Source organism: Embiotoca jacksoni, unplaced genomic scaffold (genome assembly GCF_022577435.1).
Source record: "Embiotoca jacksoni isolate LCO1_2020_lvr unplaced genomic scaffold, fEmbJac1.0.p SCAF_25, whole genome shotgun sequence".
Lineage (NCBI taxonomy): Eukaryota > Metazoa > Chordata > Actinopteri > Embiotocidae > Embiotoca > Embiotoca jacksoni.
This window is the reverse complement of record NW_027185376.1, coordinates 4,038,397-4,061,108: the sequence shown is the minus strand read 5'-3', so window position 1 is coordinate 4,061,108 and position 22,712 is coordinate 4,038,397. Positions and strand designations below refer to the sequence as shown.

At 40.7% G+C, this 22,712-nt stretch overlaps 1 protein-coding gene across 1 annotated transcript in view; it reads left to right on the top strand.

The window, feature by feature from the left end:
* The window catches only part of LOC138204422 (cadherin-7-like), a 109,722-nt gene that overhangs the window by 3,998 nt on the left and 83,012 nt on the right, over window positions 1-22,712 (top strand). Inside the window, exon 2 of the mRNA XM_069159678.1 lies at window positions 2,272-2,894. Within this exon, the coding sequence (XP_069015779.1) occupies window positions 2,658-2,894 (237 nt within the window). The 5' untranslated portion in view covers window positions 2,272-2,657. The remainder of the gene's footprint in view (window positions 1-2,271; window positions 2,895-22,712) is intronic.

Sequence of the window (22,712 nt, the reverse complement as noted above, 5' to 3'; positions counted from 1 at the left end):
TCCAGCCCGATTCGTTGTTATGCACTTTAATCTTCCGAATGATAAACAACTTAACTGTATTGGAAAAAAAAAAAAAAAAAAAAAATTATTTCTCCGCCGCATGAATCGCCCGATACTTTTAAAAATCAACTAGACAGTAAATCAGCAGAAACTCATTAAATAAAAAGCCAATATCTGCCGTGCTGAGCCCACTGTTGCACGCGCAACTACATTAGTGTTATCTGCAGTCCGTATCTGACTCCCATCTCCTCCAGTGTCGGAGGGTTTAGTGAAATGAGAAGCGGTGAGTCGGTCCGCTCGGCTCGGACTGACCCCGCGACCATCTCCTCTCCCACAATGCAACCGCTGCAACCTGCCTTCACAGCTCCGGCTGCCCTGCAGCCAGATCTGCTCCACTTTCCACCTCGACCATTAAATTGTCACGTAGAAGGCAGCGACTTTGAATCAGTGTGTTAATGTTCCTGTGTGTGTGTGTGTGTGCGTTTTTTTTTACCATCTTATATTAAAAGCACAAGCGGATCGGGGTGTTATCGCAGATTTATGGCTTTTTTTTTTTTTTTTTTTTTTTTTGGTGGGCAGGCTAAAGTTCTGCCCTGAAGTGGTTTGTGTGCTTTTTTTTTTTTTTGCACCTTGACCAGAAAAGGAAAAAAAAATAAAAGGAAAAAAAAAAAAAAAAAACTCATAAAAAGTTGCAATAAAGAGGCGAGTTTTGAAATAAAACCCGTCACGTGTTTCGACGACACCTCCGGCAGACGTCCCGGTGTCTGCAGAGGTGACAATCACGCCGCTGTGATTCATTTCGGTATTAATTATTAGCGCTGGCTAATGACTTTGCTGTGGCGAAGTGCAGCAAATCACTTCCACAGGATGTGTGCTGTGCGCTGTTTTTATTTTGCTAGAGGGGAGCAGAGAGGAAGTAAAAATGAGAAAGTGGAGAATGTGTGTTTGTGTGCGTGTGCGTGTGTGTGTGTGTGTGTGTGTGTGTGTGTGGGAAGAAAGAGGTCACTGTATGCCAAAGCAATTACCTTCCTCGTCCAGGGCCCTGCCAATACTCTGCGTAGAGGAGAGCGAAAGAGAGGTCAGCGAGGGAATAAATATATACGTGTGGTCAAACACTCACTTTTAAAAAAAAAAAAAAAAAAAAAACGTCTGCCTTCCTCGACATTAAACGCCGTTTTTTTTCCCCCCGAGTCGGTATCGTCCCCGGGATCGCCGGCGAGCCTCGATCCGACGCACCTCGCTCCGACGCGCCTCCTTTCCAAAATATTTACCGGGGAGGGGGGGGATCGGCTGAAAGTCGTCGTCACGAGTCAAATTAGCGGGATAATAGCGGCAATATTGTGAAGTTGGTGTAATTGCTCAGCTGCTCGGGACCGCCGGGACGTGTTGTGACACGAGGAACATTATCTGTCAGGAGCTCGTGCTTTTTTTTTTTTTTTTTTCCTTTTTCTTGAACAAGTCTTCATGTTGTGGCATCTTGGGGGATATCTGTCACGGCAGCGACGACGACACACACACACACACACACACCACCACCACCGCCCCCTCCCCCACCTCGCATGTGGGGAGTGCAGAGGTCAGAAGGTGTCCCCCCCTCCCAGCCCCCCCCGTTTATGTTTTTTCCTTTATCCCCGGCGACGTGAGCTCGCCACACTCGCTTGCTCGGCCCGCCGACCGGCGTTACGTCGCGATCTTCGCGCGAAGAAGAAACAAAACTAAAATAAAGTGACGAAACGACGACCTTGGCGAGGTGAAAGCCCAGATAATTGAGAGGCTCAAAAGAGCGTTTGATTGTTATTCCGCGCAGCCACTGTTGTTCCAGGCGGTGTGAAATCTCATCGCCTGCGTGCATTGAAAAGCAGGGGTCATTTTCCCCCTCCATCTTACCCTTATTAATACTTTGACCTCGCCCAATTTTCTCTTCGGCACGCGTGGAGGTGAGTGTGTGTGTGTGTGTGTGTGTGTGTGTGCGTGTGTGTGCGTGTGAAGGGCGTCATGTTGATCGTAAGTCACCGTATTTACTGTCTTTTCCTTTTTGACCAATTTCGTCATGATTGGTGAAAAAAAAAAAAATGTCATTATCATTGCATCAGCAGGCACATTACTTGCTGTCTAAAGTGACTGCGGTCACGCAGGCAATTTTGCTGACGGTCCTTTCTCTCTTCTCCCCTTCTATGTCTTTGTGTCTGTCTTTTCTTTTTTCTTTTTTCTCCCCCTCTCCTCTCCTCTCTGTCTCTCTCTCTCTCTCTCTCTCTCTCTCTGTTCTGATAGGTGCCAATTATAAAGGCCCTGTGCTGAAGCCTCCCCAGTCGCCGGTGACCCTGTTAGCCGGCTTTAATGTCAGCTCTCTGGCTCCAAAGTGGAGGGAATTACCCCACTTTTAGTCTCCAATCAGGAAAAAAAGAAGAGCAACACAGCAAAATGCAGAGCTTGACTCTTTTTCAACCTGCCCGCTCTTTCCAGGGTCTGGCTGCTTCTGCTTTCTGGTGAAACACCGGGTCAGAACTGTGTGGATAAACCTCCTCCGCCCCCCGAGGGTTTTGACATTTCAGCTTTTCTGCCTTTTTTTTAAAAATTTTATTTTTTGCTTCTCTTTTGGCCTCAGTGCTTTTTCTTTTTTTTTTTCTGTTTTTTTTTTTTCTTTGGAGGGCACCCAAATGATGGGGTGGTGTTTCTCAGGCATATGCAGAGCCCTGGCTCTCTTGGCCCTCCTGCTTCCCCTGCGGGAGAGGGGCTGCTGGGGGCTGAATCCCAGCTCTGGGGATCTGGAGAAATCCCCACACTCTGATCCAGACCCCTGGGACGTCCCGCGCAGGCACAAGCGCAGCTGGGTATGGAACCAGTTCTTCGTATTGGAGGAGTACACAGGGAATGAACCACTCTACGTTGGCAAGGTAAGTGACTGACTGTGTTCTTGTGTGCATGCAGGAGAAGCAAGAAATTTTGAATTCGTGAACGTTTCTCTGGTTAAAAAAGAATTACAGATTCTCACATCTGCACGTGGCCTATTTTATTTTTTTTTGCAGGTTTTCGTGCACCTGTACGATAATACACATATCAATAACCGCTTACATTAATGACCTGCACATAATCTGGGACACAGTCGAGATTCACGCAGCTCCGCATATTCTCAATGTCCTACATAAAATGTTGAACAAACGAACAGACAGAACTATTCTGCACTTGAGTGCAGCCAGGTTGAAGTATGTGCTTGCAGTTGTGTTTTGGAGATCGGTGTAATTTGCATTGTAATCACTCCTCAGAAGGAAAAAAAACCAAAACGGTATATGTATTCCTGAAATGTGCCTTTGTACAGTAGGAGCTCTGCCAAGGTGCAAGCTGATGGATCAAAGTGATGCCTGTTTTGGCAGGTAAATAAGTGAGAAACCCTCCATGTGACTTTTAAAAGCAAGGCACAAATGGTAGAGTTAACATGAGGGTGGACTGCAAAGTGACTAATTATGCTTTTATGAGACTTAACAACGCTGCTGTTCTATTAGCGATCACATTTCCTCAACTGGAGACCAACAGTGGAAGAAATATAGATAGAATACAGTGTAAAAAAAAAAAAAAAAAGCTCCATTACAAGGAAATGTTCCAAATTTATATCTTAATAGTAAAATGTACCAAGAAAATGTGCAAAGGTACATTTTGAAGCATTTACATGTTGTATGTAACAAAGCAGGACGTGCTTTATACCACACTGACATGTAGTTGCTAGCAGATACAAGAACATTCAGCCTACTTAACGGGTGTGTAACTGGCTGATAAATATTTGATAACATGCTATAAGGATTTGTTCATGTGTTAATGTTTGAGCTCACGCCCACAAGACACTGTACAGTGTTTTCTATACAGCAGTTACGGACGCTGTTATAATGATTCACATACACATTTAATAAACAGTTTAAATGTACGCGAGCTTTAAAGATAAACTTGAATGTCATTATAAGCCACAATCTTTGAAATGGCGTTGGATTTCTTTCCTACACTATCACATGTTGTTGTGTGTGTGTACTACTTGTTGAAGGGGATGTTGAAATATAGAGATGCCAAAGTATCGAATAAGGATGAGACCCCTTTTCCAACTCAATAGAGTACATTTTATATGCTGTTCAGCATGCATGCTGTGAAATACATGCAGCCTAAGAAGTAAAAAGTAGAATATGTCCCTGAACCGTAGTAGGCAAGAAGCACGAGGGAGAATAGAATTGAAACAGTCAAGTGAAATACAAGTACCTCAAAATATACTTAGTTACAGACCAAGTTGTACTTGTAGCTAAAGTTGTCAAATAAAACAACACAAAAAGTAGAATATATCCTCTGAAATGTGGTAGTGTAAATATATAAAGCAGATACAGGTACAAGTACCTCAAAAAGTATTTTAGTTAGTTCGTCAGCTCGTTAGTTCGTATAGTCATATGGGGTGAAAGTAACTAATAACTGTAGCTGTCAAATTAATAAAACGAGAAGTAAAAAGTACAACATCTCCACTAAAATGTAGTGTTAACATACAAAGCAATACTCAAGTAAAATACAGGTACAAGTACCTCAAAAAGTACCTATAGTTTGTTATAGTCATAAGGGATGAAGGTGACTAAGAACCACAGCTGAAGAACATGAAAGATAAAAAGTACCATATTTCCACTGAGTGTAGTACTGTAAATATATAAAGCAATACTCAAGTACAATAGAGGTACAAGTACTTCAAAATATACTTATAGTTACTTACAGTTCGATGGGATCAAAGTAACTTCTAACTATAGCTGCCAAATGAATAATATCAAAAGTAAAAAGCATATTGTTACCACTGAAATGTAGTAGTGTAAATACATAAAGCAATACTCAAGTATCTCAAAATATACTTATTGCTAGTTTTATTCCAATGGGATAGAAGTAACGAGTATCTATAGCTGTTGATTAATTGACCTAAAAAGTCAACAGTATAATTGTTACAGCTGAAATGTCGCAGTGTAGAAATATTGAGCATTACTCAAGTAGAATACAGAAACCAGCCCCTCAAAACTGAAGTAACTGTCTAGTATAAATGTAATTAAGATCTACAATCATTTTTTTAAATCAAATACTAATGTCAGAGCTGTCTTTTGGTAAACTGTTGGTTTGCAGTGTGCACCCACGTGGCTCGCCAGCTTTCAGCACCATGGTGTGAATGGACAGCTCCTGCTGAGGGGGGGAAACAGCTCTCGCCTGTGCAGTGCGAGCCAGATGGGTCTTGGATTGGTCTCCAGATCCCTGTTATCTTGGAGAATTTTCTGGTCTTATTATTAAATTAGTTTTCATCTTTCCGCTCGTCTGCGGGATAATCATTCTCATCTGCATGTATTTGCTGGGTCTGCTCTCACAAGCCCATTTCCTTGCTGTCTCTGAACCGGATTAGTGTCTCCAGCTGGAATTAGGATACATTTGACTGTCCTATTGTTCTCCGCTGTGTTTTTTGCCAGAGGGGATGTTGGGGTGTGTGTGTGTGTGTGGGGGGGGCATTTAAATCAGAATGAGCATATTTGTGACACTACTGGGGTTCAGCTAAAGGTCATTTTCTGGTCCAAGTGTCCGCCGTAATGTAAAATAGTGTCTCGTCTGATCTGTGCATCCCCAGATATCCGTTATATCCCGACCGCGGAGGGGAGAATTGTTTTGCTCGTGAACATCTGTGCTGTGTTCTGTGATTCGGATGTTTTGTCCTTGTCCTCTGTTGGCCATTTTGAAAGTTAAAAAAGCAAGGCCAGCTCTTGCAGTCAGGAATTTCGAGTGCCTCTTTTCTTTTACACATGCTTGTCTCTGATTGCTTTTCTTGTTAGTAAATCCCAAAGGACGTGAACAGACTGATTACTTATTCATAGATGTGTAGAGATCTGCTTATCCACACGCAATATACACAAACTCATTTGCGAGCCCCTTTTTCTTTATTTTTTTTTTGTTTTTTTTTGTTCCCATACACGGATTGAACCGCCTTTTGTATTTTTGTTTGTTTTTTCCGATGCTTGGTAGTGGTCGTTCTGGCAGACTGGGGGCGAAGTCAACACAGCAGCAGGCATGTAAAAAGTCAGACTGGCTACATCTTTACATCTGACCTCGTGGCCAAGCTCAATCTAACCCTTTCAGAAATCACCCCCCCCCCCCCAAAAAAAAAATTAATAAATAAAATCGGATACATATACTCCCTGCGGGCAGAGCCGGCTGCCCGGGAGCTCGAGAAGCTGTCACATTATTTGTTCCTTTTGATCATAGTTGTCACACACTGTGTGTTTGTTTGGTATCACAAGGGCACGCTGCTGCTGCTGTTGTTAAAAAAAATAATAATAATAAAAATAAATCTGGGCGGAACACCCTGACCTCGTGGCTCAGTGTGAGCAACATTGGAAATCCCTGACATGTCAAGAAAATGACCTTACTAGAAATGAATTCTCCATGTAGCTTCTGTAAAAACGAATCTGGTTTTTCATACTCAGCTCTAAAATTTCCAGCAGGTTATAGGCACAAAAAAAAAAAAAAAAAAAAAGACCAGAGTGACATGAGCGGTAATTGCTTTTGTCAAATGTATCAGGGTATCTAATATGACAAACAATAGGAATCTGTGTCCAAACAATGGCGCAGGCGCTGCACAATTTGGTCATTTGTTTGGCTGGAAGCGAAGGGGAAATATGATATAGTCGGTAGGAAATGGGAAGTCATCATTTTGGCCCGGCTGCTCCCTCTGCATCTGCAGTCCGCTTGGCTTTAATGCATTCTGTCAGATTCTGAATTTCACAACCAAATGTCTCATTATGCCTTGGCACTCAGCCTCGGGTAAAGCGTACTGGCCTGGAATCAGTTGCAAGTCGCATCAAGCCGGTGGAAACATACATTAAAAAGAAAAAAAAAAAACTTCCGAAACTGCTCGCCAACCCGACCCCCCCCCCCCCCCCCCCCCCGCCCGCAAATTGGTGACGCCCGTATTTAAAGAAGCGAAAAACGCTCTAGCAAGTCATCCACTTAACAAACACTTACTGGTTAGCATGACGTGATTAATGTTTTCTGCAGCGTGTTCGTGGGACGAAGTATTTCCAAGTGTCTGAGGTGTACTGGCGTGGAGCGTCTGCTGAATAAGCGATGTTGGGAGGCGCGCAGCTTTTTTTTTTTTTTTTTTAAGATCTTTGTTTCGTTTATGCATCGGCTCTCCTTGCTTTTAAACTTTTAGAATATTTCCCCCCCTCTGTTCTGTATGTTTAGTAAAAAAGCCAGTCCTCCGCGCTGTTTTTTTGTTTTTTTTCATACTGTCGATCTGTTTATTTTTCAAGCGACTGGAGAAACGTTCGCCTGCCTTTGAGGCAGAGTTACGCTCCACATCACGAGAGGTACGAGCGCACAGACGCAGCCCGTATGCCGAAATCTCACTTATTTATAGAGACGTCTTCAAAATTGGCAGCCTGACTAACCATCCGAGTAATGGACGGACTTTTATTTCACCTTATAATTCAAGCTGCATTCGGGGGCGGCATTAGCCGTTGCTCTCTCTCCCTCTCCCTCTCTCTCTCTCTCTCTCTCGCGAAGGGTCTCCTTCCAACGCGAAATAAAACGACGCCCGATGAGGAGCAAGAAACCGGAAAACATCTCCCGATGGAAGAATATCTTGCCGTCGAACCTTCACGTCTGACTCCAAATTCACGCTTGAATTTTCTTCTTTTTTTCCCCGTGCGTCCAGCTCGTGTTATATTTATTGCAACAGCCATCATCTCCAGTGATTTCTCGCCCCTGCAGCGAGAAGCTGGTGTTGCACATGACAGTGATTCAGTTTCATAATCAAACAATGTGCATCCTGGGCAGAAGGCAAACCTCTCACAGATAATTACACCGGGGCGAACAGGACATGTTACTACGCCGGCTGCTTCATTAGCATTCAACGCAGCGCTCACTGTCAAATGGGTTAGAATCATAGAGCACAGGGCGCTACTGCAAAGGTCAATCTCAATAGCATCGCACTCACACTCGCTGGTGCCGCAAACACATCGGTGCAGCTGGGGAGTTGTGAGAGCGGCGTGTTGAGCCAGCAGAGGAGGGTGATTCAAGCTGACAGGGGTGGGGAGGGGACATCATACAACACACTACCCGGGGACAAGAGCTCACATAGCGGGGAGCTCGTGAGGCATCCTGGGGGCCCGCGGGACGGTGGGGAAGCCTTTATCTGAGCCGGGGAATCAAAGAGGATAAAAAAAAACAAAAAAAAAACAGCGGCGTAAACTAGACAAGAAGGTAGTTATCAGCCGGGGCAGGAGAGAGGACAGGAGAGGAGCATTGTTTACACTCGGACTCCGTCTCACATGTAGGGCCAGGGCTGGAGTCAACAATGTGTTTGTTTTTTGTTTTTTTTTAGAGTAAGTCCAGTGAAGTTCACGTCCAGAAGGAGGTCAGGGCAAAGTCAAGGCAGTGCAGCTTAAATGGAGACGGATTCAAGACCAAAACAGGCAATAAACTGTGTCGGCAGAGAATTTCTTCGACCTGTAAACACAGAAACTTTGAAGTCGCTTTACTGTTGTTAAAATAAAAATTTAAAAAAAACTACTGACAGCTCAGATTCATTAGTTTGATTTATTCCACCTAATGTAACTGATAGCTGATGCTAAATTATACCATTTAATTAAATTGTATTTATATAGCGCCAAGTCATAACAGTTAAAAGTTATTTCATGGCACTTCACATTGCAAAGTCGATACGACAGAACTCTACAACATTATACAAAGGAATCCAACAATTCAATCGATCCCACAAGAGCAAACAGGAGGGGAAAAAAAACTCCCCTTTGACAGGAAGAAAAACCTTTAACAGAACCAGGCTCAGAATGTTTCGCCAATCTGCCTCAAACGGTCGATGTGAGGGGAGAGCAGAGAGAGAAAAGAGCAGCGTGGCGATCCAAGACAAAATGATCATACAAGGAATTATTATATTTTGTCGGGAGTTAAAAACAATATTAAGGCAAAAAAAAAAAAAAAAAAAAAAAAACGTGATGAGCAGTAAGTAATACTCAAAAAAAAAAATGCATATATTATTAATATTGAAAATATATTGCGCTTCATCTGGAAATGTAAGTGAAAATATATAAGTTTCTTAAAGTATTTTACAGATATGATTCCTAAACAATAAGCCATGCCAAACCAAACGGAACAAAAGTTGGTTGGAGATGTGATTGGATTAGTACATAGTCAAAAAAGAGGTTAAAAATGTGTGATTCTTGTTGTAGTTCATTTATTTAATTGGTGAGCAAAAAACCAAAGTGCATAATTGACAATTAGACAAAGGGTTTTTTTTTTTTTGTGCCAGGCTGTTTCTTGGCTCTGAGCAGTTGCTTGGTAACCAGGGGAAACTTTAGGAAGTTGCCTGGCCAAGACCTACACTGCCCAAAACTTGTTATTTAATTAAAATAACAAACTATTCCTTTACCATGAAAAAATAGGACTGATTCCAGGTCAGGTCGAATTGTCTGTCGTACACGGTCACAGTGTCAAAAATAAAATTCTCTTCTTGGTACATTTGAATTTTAAGTTCTTGACTTGTCATGTAAATTTGCACAAAAGAAACTACGTTTTTCTGAGTCGAGGCAGCATCTAGTCTTTTTTTTTGCTCGAGGTGGAGTCGTTGAATTGAGTTTCACTGTGATGTCTTAATCAGTTCTACGTAATCCTTCCAGTCTCCTCTCAGAATTCCCAAATTTGTGGCTACCAGCCTCGTTTTGGAGTTCGAGCTGATTCAGTTCATTCATTGATCTAACTTTTACTCACTTTCAACTCACAACGAGTCCGATCACGCAAAGTTAAGAACAGCGTCACACCGGTGCAAAACATTTCACGTGAGACGGGGTGTCTAAGTGCAGCTAAGCAAGTTAGTAACATCTGGTGTCGATTTTCAGCCGGTGTGGCCGATTAAAACTTCCAGTCAGGTGTAAGTCGGGGGGAAGCTTTGCTGTTAACTACGTGATGTCAATCAAAATGTATTTTTGTGTATTCCGAATGAGTGCGCTTGTTCGAGACCGGTCGAACCGGGAATCGATCGCCACGGCGATCTGATTTCCGTCCGACTTGATCTCCATTTGCGATTTCATACTGGTTCATTCCTGAAGTGTCATTAAGGCCAGACAAAACTTTAGCCAACAAGTCGGGTGCGAGGATAATTAAAATGATATCTGATGTGAAGCCCTGACCAATCAATAATGAAAACTGTTGTCTTGTTTTGCTGCCTGCCTCCTCCCCGCGCATTTCGAGTATTGATTCATGTCGTCCGTGTCTTACGTTTGAGAGGGACATCAGTGGAGATTGGGTAGATAACGTTTAGTTGAAACATTCCTTTGAATCCCCGCTGAGACTCTGAAGGTTGTGGCAGACTGTCCGTGTTTTTTTCGTGGCTGCTCTCGCACTCGATGTCCCTTGAATGAACTCCTTGTAGATCTGTCAAATTAAGATGTTGCTCTCCAGATACAGAACTACAGCCCAACATTTTAAACACAGTACACTTTAATTGCACTGTGTTTCCTACAAAAAAAAATAGACAAGTCTGAGTCAGAATAGGCGAAAGACGTGTGGATCGCAGACCTTTTTCTCAAACTTAAGTTATTGTTTTGAGCTTGATTTTGTTCATTCTCTATTGTATTACACTTTAACGATGTTCCTCAAACTTTTTGTAGTTTCTTGATGCTCACACATGTATCCTTCATGCCTTTGAATGTGCTGTAAGAGATACATACTCCTCGTTAGAGCCAGTACCAGTGTATCTCAAATGTTAAGGGATAAGGTGAGTAGAGGGAGTAATGAAATAGTTTGAAGTTGTTGCCTATATTATTTTGTTTTCTGTCTATATCTTCTTTTATGTTCTTTTTTTATTTATTTGTCTGAACCTGGGGTTTGCCGAAGTTTCCTGAAGTGCTGATGTATTGAATTTTCCACATCCCCAACAGGTTCAATCTTGAATAATTCAGGAGAGGTCCTAAGCGTGCGCTGAGAGTTTTGACGTACTATGAATACACACAAAAGTTAAGTTCTCAGATCTCTCCATTCTTCCTCTACAAAGTGGATAACAGGTGGCCTAGAGACTATTGCATTTGGTATACCGGCGGTATCAAGCATTCCTCTCCACCTCTGTGAATAAAGTAGGCATGGCTCAGCTGCACTCAGGCAAACCGACTTCTCCGTAATACATACAAAGAAGCTGGTCAGATTTTGGCCTCCTGTTCCTCGTAGACAGTTTGGTGGAGTTTTTAAAGATAGATGGGAGGACCATTTACCTTTTCTGAAATTTATGAAGATATTTAGCTGGTTGGAAGGCCGTAAAAAGACATGATATGAGAGGCATGGAGAGATGTGTTGGTCAGACGGCTGAGAGCAGAGGCTACTCGACTGTTCTCCAGATCTAATGAGGCGTAGTCGAAGACCGCTCGTTTTTCATGGACTGACTAATTGCATTTCACATGAATATCTGTATGAAATGAAAGCAGTTTCAATCTCAGTGTCTCTGGAATTAGTTTTCATACGGCCTCATATGCCACTAGACAAAGAGACGTAAGGTAATAGAAATATTTCCTTAAAGTACGATCAGAGAGATCCTAAGTGCCCCCCTCTATTATTTCTCCTCTATTCCAGATACCTTCAGAGAGTTGCTCATTGTGTCAAGTGTGTTTTGAGATTGATTCATTATGTATCACCCACTGTTGCTTTTGAGACTGCAGGCTTGAAGTCTATCAAAACCCCATCGAATATGATTCCAACAAACAACAAAGCTCCATTTTAATCTGATTGTTCCCCACTTTCACAAGCAGCCTAATTTCAGAAACCTCCATCGCACCGAGAAAACAGGTTTCCTCTTTCGGGTTAAGGGAGTTAGAATAATCTGGTTAAAACAGCTGCATTTCTGAAGGAAAAAGCCAATTACATTGTCGTGTTAAGTGTAACCTTATCTGGATTTATGGGAGTTGTTGCATGTTGGAAAGTAGCGTTGAAGGAATGCAACCAGGTGTACTTGTACCCCAGGGTTGCATAAAGATTGAGGATTAATTCAGCTCATTGGAAAGTGAGGGCTGAAATTATGGTTTCCTAAAAAAAACATACATATCTATTATATATTATTACATAAGTAGTTTGTTTCGTTCTGCAGGCTGATCATTGGCATACTTAATCAATATTAGATTTTTCACTATAATCTTTCAACCACCCACAAAGCGTCACCACATGATGCAATTAGTTTGTGGTGACAGTTTACAAAGAAAAATTAGAATACTTACAAGTTGATATGTCCTCCTTCTGCCTCTCCAAGTGTGAATTTATATTTAAATACTGAGCTGCCCATCATAATTTAGCTCGGTAATATTTGCTAATAAGCAGTAAACACAAAGCACAGCCGGCTGATGGGAATGTAATTTGTTCTGCAAGTGTTTTTAAGATTAACATTTTGATTTGATGGTGGACCAAAATTATCTTTATTCATCCAGAGGTAATGTAATGCTCGATACAAATCTAACTTTGAAGTTATCGCCGCCTCTTGTATTGATATTCTCCATATTCTCCATCTTTGTTCACCTTTATAGTATGTTTACGTGGGCCAATATGCACTCCACACAAATTCCAACAGAGACTGGTGGAAATGTGTTGGAATGTTTTGGACAAATTGATATTTTAACCTGGTGATAATGCTAAATGAGATAGCAGTTCATCCTGAGGAGAACATGAATATCTGTCACAAATTTCATGGCAATCCACCAGGCAGTTGTTGACACATTTCCCCCGAAATTAAAAACAACAACTTGATGGCTTCTAGATAAAAAGTCAGGGAATTCCCGAAGTCTTTAGGATTCATCCTCTGGGAACAATGAATATATAGATCAAAATTAGTGCCAGTCCATTTTAAAGATTTAGTTACATGTCAGTGGATATGTAAAAACTTTACCATGCTGATGATGTTACTTGAACAGTCAATGGATTACCAAAGTAATTCAGATTCATCCTCTAGGAACCATGAATGACGACAGGAATCCATACAATTGTACGTTTCACCAACACTAAAATGTCAACTTCATTGCGGCCCTCAACTTTTGCTTTTCGGGCTCCAAACCTTTGGAATAGCTTACCTGTAGAACTTACCTGCCCTCTTTTAAATCCTCTCTCCATACTTACCTTTAACCTGAAACAACTATTTTATCTGTTACTTAATTTATCTGCTACTTTTATCCAATATTTTTGATCTTTGCATTTAACTGTTAACTGTTGCATTTTACTTGTTGGCTGTGATTTTGTCATTTATTGTTTTCCAGCTTTCTTTTATGTGTCCTTGTTTGTGAAGCACTTTGGTGCGATACTGTTGTGTAAAATCCCTGTGGGAGGCTGTTTCATACATCTGTTCTATTTCGGTGGTTGGCGTAGGGGAGAAACCGGGTTCACAAAAGGTGCGTGATCAGGAAAAGGCAGTAAAGTCTTCTCTACTTGTTGATGGACAGATAAATAAAAAAAAACTTAAATATCCAAATCAATGTCCAGATGGTAATTGCTGCAAATGGATGGGTGCTTGAGGTCATTTGTCAGAGCTGTCAAGGTCCATCAGACATATTCTATTACCATAACAAACTGTTCGTTAAGATTGTGATTGATATCAACGGTTGGAATTCTTCTCACGTCAGACATTTCTTCTTCTTTTTTTTTGGTAAAAGGTTGAAGGAAATATATAAACGAGTTATCTGACTTTCTCACCTTAACCTAATTACTCCCAGTAATCTGCTTTTATGTGTGTGTGTGTGTGTGTGTGTGTGTGTGTGTGTGCGTGCGCGCGAATACGTGTTGAAATTGCAGCTCTGCTAAAGTAACTTGAAGCCTTCTACCTCCTCCTTCATCACCTCCACACACACACACACACACACACACACACACACACACACACACACACACACTTTTTTATTCAACCCTACCCCCACACCCTCCTCCAGACATTTACCATCCAATGGATGAAGGGACCCTAATATGCTAAAACCGGGGATGCATTGGCCACCTCTCGCTGTAATTAAATTCAGTCATAATGAATCATAGCCCCTAATCCTAAAACGGGCTATATTTCCACAGGGAGGAGAAATGACCTACATGTACTGGAAAAGGCTCTTAGTATAGCCTCTCTACTATACGGCTTCCTTTCTTGGCATCCAGTCTGAAAAAGCATGACAAACATACACCAACCTCCCTTTGAAAGCTGTGCGGAGGGCTTATTTCCACATCATGGCCGTTCATTCATATGCATGTATATATCACACGGGGCGTAGTGAACACAAATGTGGTGGCAGCTTCAAAAGCTTCATCGCTTTGATTTTTTTTTTTTTCTTAATAATGTGTTCAAACCGTACTTTTTTTCTCAACTTTTTCTTGCTGCGCTAATGTTTGGGGACTTTAATAGCAATGCGACGTGCAGCGGTTCACCGCTCTGCGGAGAAGAATCTGTGCATAGTAGCAGGAGGCAATTAGGGTATTGTATGAGCCAGTCATCGCGCTAATGTTGGTGATTCACAGCGGTGCCTCTGTACCTTTGCTCTTTGGGTTGTATTTTATCATTTGCAGACCGTGTTGGTTGCAGTCCAAGATACTGTCAGCGGTTCATTGTGTAAAAAAAAAAATGCGCTTGGCAGGAGAACACAAAGATAATGCGTACTTTGTTGGGGTTTTTCTTTCCTGTTTTGAATGCACAAAGATAGAGATGAAAATGTGAACTTGGTTACAATGGAGAGAAGTGCATTAATTGTGATTTTTTTTTATTTTTTATTTTTTATTTTTTTATCTCTGTTTTGTGGTTGAATAACTATATTCAATTCCTTAGTTTTTCATATTTAATTGCACGTATTCACTAATTGCGTCAGAGGAAGTCAAATTTCAGCTTTTAATTTGAGCTTTTATTCTTGCCTAATAATGGGGCTGCACTATCAATCATGTGGTACTGGAAAGAAGTTTTTTTTTATTATTATTTATCATCTAGGCAGATTGGTGCTTTTGGTGAATCATGTACTCTCTCCTCTCAAGTCTGTCTCTTGAATAATAAGACCAAGGACCCGTTCATACCTGCTGTTAACATGCGGTGCATACTTTATCAATCTGAATCCACAAATATTAGCATTTACACCCGGCAGGAATAAGCCTACTCCTTATCTAGACTCTGTCTGCATTATGATCAGAGCTCGCCTGCAAAATTAGATGCAGCATTGAGCTGCTATCGTTCCTTTTTAAATCATTTTTTGTGAGGGAAGACTTGCAGCTTCTTCGTGTAGCTTTTGCCAGGCAACATAAGAAGAGGGGGAGTTACGTGACCTTTCAACCTGACTGTGTGGAGACTGTGGTCACACACTGATTGCATTGACACCTGGCTGAGGTACGATCACAGTGCAAACCACACCACCTCCGGGTGTTGTTTGACCTGTCCAACCTTGGATGACATGTGTTTATATTTATCTAAATATCAAAAGACAAAGATTGCGTGTTATTTTCAGGTGCAAATGAGATCTAAGTGTCTAAGAGAGGCTGTGAAGCTGTTGTTAAGCTCAGTGGTGCTTTGAGTTAAATACTGACATCAGCATGCTTGCTTGCTCTCATCGACATAGCTGACATTTTGATGTTTTGCACTTGTAATGTCCCCGTTTCTCCTTCTTAGTTTAGCATTTTAGCTTGTTTACATTTGCTAATGTGCACCAAACACAAATTACAGCAGTGGCTGATGGAAATGCTTTTAATTTTGCAGGTATTTGGTCGTTAATCAAAGATTTGGACAAAAATCTAATTCTAACTCGATGATGGCGCTGAAGGAGAAAACAAATAATCCGGCGGAAAACATAAATGTCTGCACCAAATTTCATGGCAATCCATCTAATCGATGTTGGCACATTTCACCCAAACCTCAATATGACAACACTGTGGTTTCTAGGAAAAAAATAGGGAATCCCAAGAGTTATTGAGATGAATCTTCTGGGAACATGAATATATGAACTGGAATGAATGTCAATTCATTTTGAGAATGTATTTTCCTCAATAAGTAACAACTTTGACCTGCTTGGTGTGCACTATGCATTGTCAGGGAATTACCAAAGTCATCAGGATCCATCCTCAGGAAACCACGAATAAACTTAATGCTGACACTAGAGAAAAGGCCAAAAGTTCATTAACTTTGTCAGCAGAAATCCGCATGTCTGTGCAAAACCTTATTGCTGTCCATCTTGTATTTGTTGAGATATTTCACTCTCGATCAAAATGGAGGACCAAATCATTAGGGACATTATGGCTATGCCACGAGCCATTGAACTAGCATACTTTATAACAACCAAAATGCATTTGATCATGAAAGTGTGCAGTCAGGGAAACTGAGCTTTATTACTCTTTTGTGTTTCATTCAAAACCGTTTAATGACCAAATGATCTGAGATAAAAAAAAAAAAAAAGTAGAATAAAAGAAGTGAACTTTGACACTCTCGCTCTCCTCATCTGAGGTGCAGGCGTGGCTATAAAAGCGTAATTGCAAGATTCAGAGCTCAGATGCCTCAGTGCTCAAAACTATCCCCCTCATTACTGACTCCCCATGACTTATTTTGGAAATGTGATGCAGTTAGGATCACACTTTTGGAACCAAGGCTAATTCATAAAACCATAACCACAATAACTGTATGGAAAAACGCTGGGGGCTGAATCAATTTTCTTTCTTTTTATTTTCTTACCCCAAAGCGTCCATTCAATTTCAGGGACAACAAGGATAAGTGGATCTTGGCTGGTGCAGATGCTGTTCAGTAGTAATTTGTTTTTGCCTTTTTTATTATTTTTTCAGTTATTTAAAAAAAAAAAAAAAAAAATTTAAGACCAAATGAACCAAGGAACTAAACCAAGGACATTTTCCGTGTGTGGAATTTAAACATGTGGTTTGATTTTCTCTTAAATAGTGTGTCTCCTATGTGATCCATTTCATCCTTTTCTTTCTATTCCTTTTGTTTTCGTCCGACTCGATAAACGTGATTCTTCTAACAAAACGGACCTTTACATAAAAATGTTAAGTCCGTTTCAATACTACCGGTATTCAACTTTACTCTTGGACAAAAGGATAATTGGTTGTAGCTTCCAAACAATATAAATTAAAAGGTGCAAGAATAATGATTTCCTCTCTTTTCGGATCAAATTTTATTCCTTTTCAGTTCTTTCTTTTTCCTTTCTTGCAAGTAGATATCATTTTAACACACACACACAGCCAAAATTCTGTTAAATTCTGTGGCTCTAGAGAAGTTTGAGGGATTTCTGTGAAGATATCCTGTTCTTGGAACCCAGCCCATTCATTTTCTATGGCGGAGATGAGTTCATAGTCTGACAGTGTTAAATTATGCCGAGGGGCTGAGGCTATGCAAAGACTATGGGATGATTCAGAGATGGATTGGGCTATGATCTAAGGTTGTTATTGAATTTGGCTCCTGATCTCCCTCAGAATGAAGAATGGAGTCAGGAGAGTGACTTGCTCTTTTTTTTTTTTTTTCTTTTTTTTTTTTTTGTGGTGCGAGACTAAATATATTCACTACTGGAGGGATTGTGTACACATCAAAAGTCTTCTTCCCCAAAGGCCCTCTCATGTTGGGGTTTAATAAGGTATTTTATTGTTTGAAGTAGTACTGCTTGTTTGAGTTGTTTATAATCCCTTTGGATCGTAGCAGCGCAGTCTGTAGCGTATAAGAGATGGCATTATCCTCGTGTTTTCTTTTCTTTCTCAAGTGCACCGGGCTTCGGTTACATTTCATAATCCAGGTGGTCTTTTTTTTTTGGGGCTCTGTTTTCAGTCTTTCCCCAAAGAGCTAAAAGGAAGGACACAGTGCACAGGACTCGGGTTTCATACTCCAATGCCAGCGCTGAGCGATGGACATGTTTGTCAGTTATGGTACGTAGGCGGAGAAGTTTACGTAACATCCTTCAAGACCTTTAACGTCTCATTGATGAGCTGCATGCGGCTCAGTCAGTAGTCAGTGGCTCTTTGTTGTTTCAGTCCCTCAGACAAATAGAGAATCTTATTTAGGAATTGTAATTTTGATGTATTTGTACAATTTGTCCACTCATGGCTTCTGGGAAAAAAAAAAAAAAAAAACATTTGCCAATTTTAATATTCACAGAAGGTGTCTGTGTAAAGAAAAGAAATACAAGTAAAATTTACAGCCATGTTGAAAATCTAAAATCAGTATTATTTGTATTCTTAACCATACATTTGTGACAGTTTTCTGGCAAATCTGGAGCTGGTTGTCGCTAACACTCGGCCAAAATAAATATGTTTTAGTTTGGGTAAACAAGCTTCAGTCTCAGTGGACTATTGTTATGGAATTTTTTTTTTTTTTTTTTTTTTTTTTTTTTTTTTTTTTTTTTTTTTTATCACTAGAAGAGTTCTGTTGTCAGGCAGCGCTTGGTTACGTATAGCTCATTTCAAGCTTGACGTTACTGAAACTGAAGCATGAAGGTTGCCATACAGAGTCGATTCAGGAGCATGACCTGTTCACAAGTCATGCTCAGGGAATCACACTGTCGAGAGGAGGCTGGTTTAAATCCTGTGCTTCGTGTTTATAGTGCTTCATTATGGTCAAATTTGATTGCATCACGTGTTTCCTTTTAAAGTATTTTATGGTAATGCAAATTTTACAGGTCCATTATTAAATAATAACTTTTATTGGTAGTTTCCCAGAAGGGACTTTGTAGTAATAATAAGGAAACTACAAACAGTTTTCAATTGTTAATTCCAATTAAAATGATTTACTAGTTTCCTTTATGGAAAATAAAGGTCTTTTTTTTCAAGGAAATGTCAATTTCCTGCAGGATTTCTACCAAACTATCTCTTTCCAGTAAATATGGAAATATACACAGTTTTGTGTATGCACAACAGTGTATAACCTAAATATATAGGCATAATATTATTGCCGAATGATATATTATCAATGAGTAAAATAGGAAAAATGCTTAAAGAAATAATGACAGAATAATACATAAAATGGGACCAATGCCATTTAATTTTTTTTACAAAAGCTGTTGTGAATTCAGTCATTTAGATTCTGAAGGGGACTGTTACTGCACTATGTTTTATTTTGCACTCTAATGAAAAGGACACAAATTATAATGTAATTACAGCTAAAGTGAAGACGCACACAATGTCATGGAGCCAGAGCTGCACTCTGAATCTGCTTTTGCCTTTATGTTTAAAACATACAGCGGACAGACTGCAGCACATAACTAGATTGGTCAGAAGGAAAGCTCCCATGTGGCCATCTGACACGAAAAATTGGCACTGTATGTGATACAGCGTACGAGCACAGTTTGACTTAAAAGTTCAGCTGGGAAATGTGTCTTAAACTGAACACAATTATTATTCGTGACTCTTTTCCTAAGCAGAAAAAAAAAAAAAAATCACCTCCCAGTTGACAGCAGCGACACATGACATTTTCTGTGCAAAGGTTTAGAGGTCTGTCTTAAAGAGACCAGAGAAATGATACAGGGGGCAATCAGGAAGTTCCGGTACTGTTCCTGTTGCGCGCGAACGGTGTACAGCTCAGTGATGTGCGTGGAGCAGCGTGAAACTGCAACCTTTGAGAGTAAATATTCCAAGTTACGTTGCTTGATCAACATCAGCACTTGAGTTACGAGCGTTTTTGTGCGTTGAGCAGCCTCTGAACTTTTTGGTGTGCAGTGTGCAGTTCCCTCGTGTGCAGTTATTTTTGATAATCAGCTCATTAGTCATTTTTGATGCAAAAATTGCCCTTGAAAAACAGCTGTTTCATTGTGCTTTTATTCATTTTATTACACAGTGTAAACTGAGGATATTTCAGTTTTGGACTCTTAGTCTCAACTAAAAAAGACATCTGATGTCACCATGGATTCTTAGCAACATAATTTTTCATTCATTTCTGACAGTTTTCACACATTTTTTCAGAAAAGAGCTGGCAGATTAATTGGTTAACTGCTGCTTGACAAATGTAAATCTTAGCTAATAAAACAGGGTTATGTGCGAGAGAATAATTGGTTTTCAGGTGTTTTTCACTGTCCCTGAAACTTTTCTGTCGTGAAAATACTAAAAAAAAACTCTTATCACATGCACACAAAAACCTGCAGCAGGGAAACTTGCGTTCCTTAAAATGAGAAAACAAAAGCGACATTATCTATATTGACTATTGATACACTTTTAGCTCTCGCCTGAAATCTACTCTTCTGCCAGAAACTGTGGAGAAGGTTTACCAGATTTTCAGCATTCTCCACACATCTAACAATGTTACATGTGGAGACAAGAAAGCGGAGTATGATGTAGTGCCTGCGTCATGCCGTTATTTAAGACGGGCATCAGCACACACTGATATAATATAGTGGAGACGCTGAGGCTTTCATGTTAATTAGCTTTGGACTGTAATGCAGCTAGTTAAATGCACTGTGGGATCATTTGTGGCTGTTTTATTTCTCATAGAGATGATCAGATGTACTTTACATGGTATCCCATCATTCCAAGTACTTCATTTAAACTACATCATTTACATGACGTTATGCAGAGTCAGTACGTACATTTAAATAATACATTAAAAAAGAAAAGTTTATGTCCTTCGGTGACTCCGTACTTCTGAATTTTCACCATCCGTTCTGAGACACACTCTTAAAATATTCTAATTTTATTAAATGTAAATTAAAGTCTTAGTCTTCACTTCCAAAATTAGCACAGTGGGTTAAAAGTTTGTGAATTTAATCACAACTTGCATGAGGCTGAGAATCTCTATCTGTAATCTCCACGGATATTAATACTGACAGGATTTTAATGCAGAAATACCACCTCCTCAAGGAAATTTAATTTACCGACCAAAAATGAAAAAATTAAGATCAAGACACCGACAGACCAGAATGAACCCACAAGAGATTGGTCTCAAAACACCTCGGTTCTGTTTTAACAGTCTAAGTTGCACGGTGGAAATCACATGGGGCAAGTGCATTTAGGGCGTGTCCAAATCCACTTTTGCTTATATTTATATAAAAATGGGTGTATTCTCTGGGTCGGAAAAGTGAAACCAGCGTGGAAGTGCTTTAAACTGCAATACCACTGATGGCCACTAGAAGCTCGCTCCAAATAACCTCTGGCTCCAATAGGCTCCCATTCAAAAAGTATCAACTTCTCTCATGAAATACAAAGTCAATTCATGTTTTCCACAAATCATTGTGGTGTCATTTGCTAAATTCACTCCTTCTGATCAGTGTTCTGGTAGCCCTTCTGAAAATAATCCCATAAATGATCAGATATTGGGCTTCAAGAGAGGCATGTTTTGGGACGTGTTTAATTTGATTCAACTGCCCAGGGTGCAGTCAGATTTTCGGTATAGGCGGACAGTTATAGTGTCCTCAGTTATATCTTCCTCTTGCTCCTCCCCAGCCCCAAATATGGTCACTTCTGGCTCCAAAAAAGACGAGATGGCGACTGTCAAAACACCGGACGCAAGGCTCTAAAATGGCAGTTCACAAACCAATGGGTGATGGGTTGAGTTTAACGGTGGATAATCTGAGTGCAAAGTAAGGTGCCTGGTTCAAAATGCTTGTATATGGTATCTTAGTTAATCATTTGCCTAAAACCAGACTGTTGTTGGTCCGTCGTGTAATTTCTTTTAGACGGCAATGCGCCAACAATGCGTCCGACCACATCTCATTTTAAGACCAACATTTACATTTGCGATTCAAATGACGTGGGCGTTGGATGGTACCATGACATGCGTCAGTCTCAAACTACCATGGACTATTGCGTTGCGCTCGGCGCCACTTTGCTCATGTTGTAAGACAGAGCTGTCTTAACTCTTCCCCTTTCTGCAGAGATCTATCTACAGTGTACATTTTTTTTTACTTTCCACCCCAAAACACAGGAAGTCATTTAGTGAAGCTGACTAGAAGACAAGGTCAGCTGAAATTAAATCTTTTTACAGTACCGAGCATTAATAATGGATGATAAACACAGTGCGAGCCTGTGCTTCTGTTTGACCTCTACGCTGAAAGAATGACATGCACAAGTAAACAAATATGATCTGACTCTTTCACTGTGCACAAGAGGCTACTGCATATAGATGTGGTGGACAAATCTGTAAGTTCTATATGAGAATACAATGTACTTATGTCATGGTGACATGGAGTTATGCCTGAAGTTTGTCATTACAAGAAGTATGAGCAATGGTCTCCTTGTTCCTCAGAATTTTTCCTACTTTTCAGAAAGCAGAAATGGAAAAATCTAATTTGGACTTTGGCCCGTTTGGCCTTTATAATTTTTTGAGTTAGTTTAGTTTCTGAGGTCTCACTTCATAGAATGATGTAAATCCTGCAAACAGATAAATATACGCTCCATCCGTCAGCTGAAATAGCGACGGGAACGGCAACGCTGGCTTCACCACATAAGCTGCAGAACCAAATCGAAGGCAACTCGCTCTCGACAGCGAGGTTCTCCCAAATGTCACGTGACGATAACGTCTCGTCCGCGGGACGTCCACGGTGTGCGGCGGACGAATTTTCCGGTTCAGCTCCGTATTACTCAGTAATGAGTCAAACTCATCCCGGTCGCATGAGGTGATGTGAATACATTTGTGCAGTCCGTGCTGTCTGCTCGTCTCGGCTCGTTTAAAAGCTAACAAGGCTCCGAGTCTGCAGCCACACCGGCGTGTCGTGTGGTTCGGGCGGCGGTAGACGTTGGCGAGTTGCGTG